Source organism: Pollicipes pollicipes, unplaced genomic scaffold (genome assembly GCF_011947565.3).
Source record: "Pollicipes pollicipes isolate AB1234 unplaced genomic scaffold, Ppol_2.1 Scaffold_3087;HRSCAF=3621_pilon_pilon_pilon, whole genome shotgun sequence".
Lineage (NCBI taxonomy): Eukaryota > Metazoa > Arthropoda > Thecostraca > Pollicipedomorpha > Pollicipedidae > Pollicipes > Pollicipes pollicipes.
Genome location: NW_023596225.1, coordinates 43,501,088 through 43,510,179, shown reverse-complemented (window position 1 = coordinate 43,510,179; position 9,092 = coordinate 43,501,088). Strand labels below are relative to the sequence as shown.

The following is a 9,092-nucleotide window of genomic DNA, read 5'->3' as shown; positions in this document are numbered from 1 at the left end:
ACAGGTGCCGTGTCGGCGGCGCGCGCGGCGGTGAGCCAGCCGGCCATGCCCGCGCGACAGAGCAGCGAACGCGCCGCTGCCGGCCGCCGGCCGGTCACCGCCTGCTCGATCGTCCGAGTCTAGCGAGGTCAAGCTGCTGCTACCATTGGCCGAGCCCCCGCAGCTCCGCGACCAATGGCTACGCGCGTTTTTTGACGGCGAGCTGGTGCCGTTGGCGACGGTGACGGGCAACGCGGCGTCGGGCTCAACCTTGACCGGCGGCTGGGCGATGGCAGCGCCGGCGCCGGCAGCGACGGGCCATCGTCCTCGTCGCTGGAGCACAGGTCGATGACGAGCGTGTCGTGATCGCGCGTCTCGCGGCCGATCGGGCGGCTCGGTGCGCTGCTTCCGAGCGGCCTGCACACGCTGCCACGCACCAGGAGAGTCCTTCCTGGCGGTCCACGGGACCCCGGCCCGCGCGGCCAGTCGCCCCGTCCCGGAGGTCGAGCCACGCTCCCGCGCACGAGCGGAGGCCTGCCTCGCCCCTGCGAACACTGCCAAGTATATCCCTGTGTGAAGGATGGTCTCCCCACTCTGCCTCGCACGAGCGAAGGTCTCAACGCCGCCGGGCCGGCGGTGCCCCGCACCAGCGGATGCCGCGCCAACGAGCCGCGCGGCGGGCGCCCCACAGGCCGTCGCACGCATTCGGGCCCCGCAGCAATCACTGCCGGGGCCGCTCGCCGTTCGCCGCTGTCGGCCGGCGGCTTCTGGACGGTGTACTGCGCCGCGGCGGCCGTCCAGCTGGCCACCTGCGCGCCGGACGACGGCGGCGTCCGGTCGGCGGCAGCTGACGGCCTCCAGAGCCGGCCCATCGCGCCCGCCGGCGGCCGCCACGCCCGCTCCGGGCTGGCCGGGGCCGGCGGCGGCGGCGTGCGCGGCTGGCACGCCTCAGCGATCAGCTCTGGCGACAGCCGCATCAGCGGCACCGAGCAGGGCAGCACGAGCGGCAGCAGGCGCCGCGAACGGCACGTCAGACCTAGAACGGGCCGCAGCCGGTCAGACGGACGGGGGCAACGGCGGCGTCACTGCCAGCAGAACTGGGCACCCGCCTCTCAGACAGCGGTGCAGATGGTCCGCACCACATCGGTCGGTTAAAACCACACAACATACGCAATCGCCACTCAAACGAAGCAAGCTACCAACAGTTGCCCATGCAAGTGAATTTGGCAGACTCTAACTAACCAAAACTCGCAGATACATTTCCTAAAGGGGCTGTTAAGGTATAGTGGCATCTTGCAGCCAAGAGCTGGATCCCCCTTACAGGCAGAGGTGTGATAGAATAAGAAGCTAAGATCATTTTTAACGCTAAAGGAACTTAACCGTTGAGGGCGTAGCCAAACCCCAATGACAACAGAACTCTTCGGCTCCTGACCGACCAAAACACATCAAACAGCAGCCGTTCCAACCACGCAGACGGTAAACCATCCGGAGAGAGGGGGAGGAAGGGGGGGGGGGGGAGAGCCGGACACACGGGCTGCTTGGCGCGCCGGTGAGTCACTGACCGGTTCTGATGACGCGCCTCCGCTCGGCGCGCTGGGCGGCCGTGAACGAGTACAGATGGCTCCAGCGGTGCACGATCCTGCGGCCGTTGCGCGGAGGCCGCCAGCTGACGGGAAACGCTGGCTGGCGCCACAGCCTGTCGGGAGCCGAGGGCCAACCAGGTGCGGCCGACAGACGTGCCGTCAGTGACGCCCGTATTCAGCGGGATTGGCACAGGCCACCGGAGAAGTCATGATGCGGTTCACAACAAACCCGAGCAGAGTTCCGGAACCATCAGGCATACATCCGTGCAACTGCGTAAGACCACGTGCTTTTGCGTCTATGAGCTTACTGTAGTGCGATCAATATCCTCAATTTTCATTTTCGAGAATTTAAAAAAAACAACGTTTTACAGTCCCTTGTGTCGCCTCTCTCTCTCTCTCTCTCTCTCTCTGGGCACGCCCCTACTACCAACGTCCAATCGGAGTCCATAGTCGCTTGGGACACTGGCCGGGTATGGTGAGAGCCTAAAATTGTACTCTGTCGTACATCAGCCACCTCATGAGCCTCCAGATATGCGTTTGTCATAGCCGTCTGGGCTATCGGAAGCTGAAGGGCTGGAAGCGAATGCTGAGCAGAGATACGTAACGGCCACCGCCGCGCAGAGAGAGAGAGAGAGAGGGTGCCGGTAGTGTAGTGGTTAACGCGTCTGGGAAACCAGAGGTACGGGGTTCGATTTCCCGCGGTGCCCGCCCTTCCTGTCACGGTGTCGCAATCATGCCAGCAATCATGTCGCAGATGTTTACATGTGAAGTTCGCCCGTAATAATGTGAGTGCCAGGGATGCCACGCTGGACACTCAGATTTGCCGTGTGTCCGGAGATATTTTCACTTCGGAAGATTAATTAAGTTCCAAGAGAGCGCATCATTCCCAACAATGCAGAGCCTGTTCCCATACACAATGCTCTGTTTGAATCAGCCCCCAAAACAAGGCAATGATGCGTCATCCCTGCGTCGATCGCGTAGCACAGGCCCACCCAATCGACAGCTGTTCGCGTTCAAAGGTTCCCTGGAAGCTCCGGAGGGCCTCTCCATAACGTAAGCTCTTCAGGACACGGCGATCCCAGAAAGCGGCTCCACATCCAGCTACCCTCTACGCATGGTTCCACTGACGGCACAAGCCGCATACAGATTGTTGTTAGTCATCTGGACGAGGCTGGACAGGGCTTGGACGGTGACCGGAGCAGTGACGATTGCCAAGAAAGTCGGCCAGCCGCCACGCTGACCGGGACCACGCGCGTTGTTTCCTCGTTTTTCTACTTTGCACGACGCCAAAAAGCAAAAATGCATGACGTACAGACGGTGCGATATCACGCGGAGTACCATACGCGGTTCCAAACAAAAAAGACCGGCGCCATGCTCAATATTCCAGCTGGATCTTAGCACCTCCCATTACCTTTGCGCGACCTGTACATAATAGCCATATATGCACTCTGCTACGTGCCGGGAAACACGAAGGCGACGTTAACAGATAATGACACCGTAATATTGGATAGAATAGGAAGCGAAAAGTAGTCAACGACATCATTTTCCGCCCTTGCTCATAATCACTCTCAATCACTAAAAATTGACTGAATGAAAGCGGGATGAAACGTAGTGCTTAGAGGGATTTTCTAGCTGCGTATATCGTTCACAAATTGTCTATGCTAAGGAACTGTAGGTAAGCACTGGAAAGTAGAAGTCAATGATCATATCCTACCGTCATGAAACTGAACTCCTACGACCTCAATTTCACGATACATTACTCACACCCCTCCAACTCACAGCGACATCTGCTTCCTTGTGTGCATCATCCCTCACCCCCTGCTTCTCATTCCCCGGGCTTACTCCCAGCTACGCCACCCTCCATCGTCCACCTATCTTCACTGGTTGACCGTCGCTCACCGTTTGTTACTGCCGTCATCACAGTAGCGCTCGTAGTCGACGAGGCCGTCGGCGGGCGGCGCCACGCCGGCGCCCAGCCGCCGGCCCAGCGGCGAGCTCAGGTCCACCGCCTGGTAACGGCCAAGCGGAGCCAGCCGCCGCCGCTGCCGCCGCTCGGCCGACGCGCTCTGCTTGCTCGGCGACGCGTACAGCTGGGGACGGCACTAAACGGTCAGCGGGCACCAGACGGCATGGCACGCAGGCGGCTTGGGACAGCGAACGGAGCGCGCCGCTGGGCAAGCGCCAGGAACTTCAGCGAAAGGCGGAACTACGAGCGACACAAGATGACTATGGCCGGGACGGAGCCGAGAGCGGGGAACACAGCCCTAAAGCATGCTCCAGGTTTATGGAGCGGGTCGAGACTAGGCCTTAGCGTCATGGATGAGAAATGTTTGAATTACCGTCCTCCTTTGGCCTATAAGTATCTGCACAGCGTTTCGGCCACGCAATTCTGCGGCCGCGGTTAGGTGTTGTTGAGTCTCAAACAGAACGCATAGTGCTTGACTTTCAGCCATGCATGTGTCATTACAACACTTCGTACCCTTGAGCTGCTAACACAGGAAAAGTCTTCCGATTACAAGTCAAGTGCTTGTAGTTACTACTACTAAGTTTGTACTAAAACATACGGAGATGTGCTTCTATCACGCACTAATCGCATAAATGCTAGGAGACCAATAATTCCAGGTACATGCTTACTCTTATTCTACCACCATGAACCCACCGAGCGCTGTATTCTCCACAAGTCTCCTCATCCGTCACACGCAGCCCTGCAGCGCCTCCCAACGCCTCGTGCCTACCTGTTTGCCGCTGCTGACGGCCGGGACCAGACCCACATAGCTAAGAAAGCGCGTCTGGTCGCGGCACAGCACCTCCGGCTCGGAGCGAACCGACTCGGTGTCCGAGACCGACTCCTCATCCGCCGTAACGCCACATTCGCGCTCGTGCGCCTGAAACGGCAAGAGCGCGCGCGTGACGCGCGTATGGCGCGGGTGCACGACACAGGCCCAGGCGCAGATACTGTAACGTGACGAGACGGTCTCCGATCTCCTATCGCGAGCTCAAGTGAGTCTTGTATCCTTCCGTCACCAAGTGGGCAACACAGTGAATACGGTAGAGTTAGCCTCCCTCCCACGTTCCCGGGGACCGGACCACGACCCCTGGCATATGGGGAAATACGCCGACCTCCCCCAACACTCGTGCGTTCACCATGCAGATGGGTCAGCGTGTCGCAAGGTCTTGGCCTTGTCCAACAATCCGGGCTTGATGAACAGACCATGAACTGGTTATCGTGCAACAGCTCTGCATGATAGCTACAGCAACTTCCACTTTGTCCATGGCCTTAGTCTGCTTACTAAAGCATCATGCCCATTCTAGGCAGCAAACTAGCAGGCATCGCCAAGTGAGTCAGGCTAAAGGTAATGTTCCACATTTGAAAATACTGCAGCAAGCAATCGGTACGATGAAATTCGCTCACTTATAAGTATTGGTACACTGAATGGAGAAGGCCGCTGTACGCGACACCATTTCTCTTTAAAGGGGGTGTTCCAAATTTGTATGGAGTTTTGAACCGAAATAGATATCCTAAAGATCATCCGGTGCAGTCCATAGCCTACCTTTCGTAAGACCTTAGTCCCTATAGTTTCTGAGCTGCACGCCCGCAGATATGTGCAGACGTTTTCGCTTTACCGTTTCAGGCCACCCAGGCATACATGACGCCATGACAGCGCCATTCACATCATGCCATTCCAATGGCCATGCGGCGACCGAGGCCCAAGAATGGAACTGTCGAATTGTTCACATATGGTGTTCGTGAGCATGATTTCCAGATATCACGGTCGTCAACTGGTTCCCAATCAATATTGTGCAAGGTACGATGACGCAATTAAAAACTGATGTGATGAGGAGCATATCTACCAAATCGAGAAATTTGATTGTCTAGAGCATTCCTTTCTATTTAGAAGTATATCAATAGTTTTACTAGAGCTTACTTCATCATATGTGATGCTCGCTTCTTCTCCTTCGCTTCAATGCTCGATCGCAAAATTTGAAACATTCCCTTCAGTGAATATGCTGCTCAATACGTCATTGTTTGATTGCATCATCGTAACTTTCACAACATTAATTGAGAAGCCATTTTATTTAGGCCATTTTACATTTAGAGAGTTGACGGCCATTTTATACGGAAATCGTGCTCACGAGCGCCAAGTATAAACGACTCGGCAATTATGTTTTTATTCGCCTTGATCCCGCATAGCCAACGCCATGGCAGGATTTAAATGACGTAATTATGGGGTCACGAACGTCTGGGTGACAATGATGCACGAAAAAAGGCGGCATATTTTCGTGGGCGTGTAGCTCAGAAAGTAGAGATGTTTAGGTCTTAAAGTGGCAGGGCTGTAAACTGCACTGAATGCTTTTAAGATGACTATTTCACTTCAAAACCCCATGCAAATGTGGAACAAATACTCCCTTTAACTTCAATTGCCAGGTGAGCACATGTTACGGCGTGGAAGCATGTGCTCAACCCAGGATTGTCAGACGTTGTGGCAATCCACATGCGCCAACTGAGTAAGTATTGGGTCTAGACGGACATTACCAACGTTTGCAGGTCCCACCGCTGCCACCATTGTTATGCACGAGGCATCCACACGGTATGAGAGCAAGGGACGATGGGTGTTCAACAAAGGCCGGTAGAAACCGTTGACGGGTGGTTGCACACGCGTCTCATCCTAGTCATGCAGCCATGTTTGTAGGCTGCCGAAGGTACAGTAGTGCACATTGCGGACAAAGATAGCCCACCAGAGCCCCTAGAGCTCTGGTGGATACACTCAGCCCTATACACCCGGATAAATAACCCCCAGAGCCCCTCGGTAGAACTGTGATATTTAGAAACAGATGAATGGTACAAGCAGCTTACTGAAGGAGTGGATACACGCAATAGTCGAGCACACTTGCCACTTTTGCCACTTTCGCAGTTCAGACAAACAGCGAAAGAACTCTTGTCCACCCAAGGCCAGGAAACCGATGTTTTTTCTTGGCCCAATCAGCACAATTTTGTAAATAAATTGAAGCAGTAAACTAGCACGTTTGATGGTGAGAAGCAGGAGGCTTCATATATCTTAAAGTGGGTTTTATAATAGCACCCAAAGGGCCACAGTTATCATCGTTTGAGCCACCCGAGGCTTGTATTTTAAAGCTGACCTCAAGACGGCAGAAACGATGGATGATCTTGTTCCTTGGAATGAGGAAGAACCAAGGAACTGAAATAAATGCAACAACAAAAACAATAAAAGCTGTCAGATTGGAAAGACACTTCACATGGGAAAAAAGGATTTTGCTGAAGCTTGCACATGCTGCCACACCCACAAATGTCAACTGTAGAGGGGATCACATTCATCGTTGCAAAGTCCAGTCAGGCAGCGGGATGTGAAGTGATGAATACAAGCGGCCAAGTATAAGAAAAGTGTCTGTTATTGCTCGATACTGCTTAGCATTGTACGCTGGCCCCATGACAAACGCTGCAAGTTCTTGGGACCTAAATTGACCCGAGTTGGCAGCATTCACAGCACTGATGGCGACCAATGGGCGACGGTCGCATTCCCCACGGGGCTGACTTCGGCGGAGAGCTCAACCACAGGAACTACAGGCTTGCCTTGACATCAGCGACGGAGCTGAACTCGGCGCTGCACGAGTCGCAGAGGAAGATGTCGCTGGCCGGCGGCTGAACCATGGCGAGCTTGCTGGCATGGCCGGGACCGCGCGCCAGCCGCGGCAACAGGTGCCGGCGCGGGGACATGGCGCTGTCGGGGCACGGCCGGTCGTACTCCTGGAGGGGTGAAATCCAACAGTCATGCCATTGGTGGCGCGGCACGCCCCCGACGAGGGAGTGTCGTATTGGTGGCAGCGTGACACAGGAAGGACGGCGCCGCCGTGGCAAGAGGGTCACATTGCGTGAGCAGCAACCGTGGACCGCGTCAGAAATACTGCAAAGGGAAGCTCGCGCCACTGTGTATGAAATGGGTACCACGCTGCTACCTTGGCAAGACGGCGGAAGTGTACTTTCGTGGCATGCAAAACCAGCTATAGTTCCGACAGCGCAACACGGCAGTCCCTTTCACAGGTTTACGGATGTGTTCACGGATTGATGGCCGGCCGTATTCCTCCTATCCACCACACGCCACCGTGCCGACGTCCTCTGTTCCGGTGGCCGGGTACGTCGGCACGCACCAGGTTCTCGTTGAGGCACGTGACCACCAGTCGGTTTGGTGCCCCGCTCATATAGCGACGAGCTGCCATTGAAGTTGTTCTTGAAGAGCATACGGCCCGAGGCGCAGTGGTGCTCGAGGTCGGCACAGAAGCGCACCAGGTACTCGCATGCGTTGCCCCGGTAGCAACAGCGGACCAGCTCGCGCAGACGCTCCGCATGTCCCTGTGTGTAGAGGCCGGTGAGCAGACAGCGAGGTCTGGGCAGGCCGCGTCCGGACCCGCCCGCTGACTGAAAGGTGAGTGATCTTGAGGGTTCAACAGATGTGGCCATCAGCATGATCCACAACAGCTGTTTTCTACAGAAGCAAAAAGCTCTGTCAGTGAGGCACTGGATAAAACTATACCAATTGACACAGCCCTGTGTGCCCAATGCACAAACACACTTTGACATGTATTGTGTCTTGTACGGCCTATGCAAAACAACATACGCTGCAATCAGGTTAATTCTAGGAATGCCATCTACCTCAACAAGCAGTAATCGAATTCCCCAGGCACCTATTCAAACGTTACTTAGTATTGTACCATTTCTTACAAGATTAGACTGCCAACGAAATAGCTTGCCCTCGCCATCCTTTACAGGCCGTTCTATCGAGCCAGGCCGATTGCCTCCCCACTCAGCCAGTCCACCAGCACCTAGCTATGCCAGTCCACCAGCTTGTATGGCAAGCAGGGCACCACCGTTTTTGTTTTAAAAAATTTCATCAGGACATTTTCCATGGACTGATTTCTGGGATCAGGGCTCACATTAGGCAGTGCTGGATGTATCAGCCCTACCCGTTACCATCTCATCGTGCAATTTCAGACGCAGTCCGCGCTGCCCTCTGACGTCACCTCACCTTTTCCACCTCCCTGCTGGCTTTGAAGTTGAAGTAGGGCACGGTTCGCGGCCACCAGGCGGGCCGACGCACCAGCCGCAGCTTGGTCTCGTCGACGCCCAGCGCGCACTTGAGCATGAACCGGACAAACTTCACCAGGTTCCGCTGCCAGGGTTGCCAGCAAGGGCATCAGAGGCAAGACAAGCTAGGAGATCAAAGACGTGACAAGTGGGGGGGGGGGGGGGGAAGCAAGAATATGACACGAGATACAGCAGAATTTATACGGTCAGTCGCCCCACTCCAAACATCCGTGGTTGTTCAGGCAGGCACAGCCAAATACGGCCACCGCTGGCCCGGGGGCGGCGCTTTTCACCTCCAGCATGTTCTCCAAGGAGACGGGCAGACCGCTGCTGAAAACCAGCGGGAGCGCTGAGACCATGAACGGCTGCGACGCATCGCCAGTCGCCCTCGCCTTCTGCGCCATGCCTTCCATGCTTGATAGATTCTCTGG

At 55.7% G+C, this 9,092-nt stretch overlaps 1 protein-coding gene across 1 annotated transcript; it reads right to left on the bottom strand.

Moving 5' to 3' along the window:
* Nucleotides 1–244: 244 nt before the first annotated feature.
* On the bottom strand, nt 245–9,074 carry LOC119090211 (uncharacterized). The gene is made up of 10 exons (XM_037212999.1): nt 8,955–9,074; nt 8,603–8,746; nt 7,821–7,929; nt 7,728–7,789; nt 7,153–7,326; nt 4,298–4,447; nt 3,462–3,652; nt 1,542–1,675; nt 914–1,015; nt 245–261 (listed from the first exon to the last, which is right to left on the bottom strand). The coding sequence occupies exons 1-10, from the start codon at nt 9,072–9,074 to the stop codon at nt 245–247; spliced, it is 1,203 nt and encodes a 400-aa protein (XP_037068894.1).
* Nucleotides 9,075–9,092: the final 18 nt, after the last annotated feature.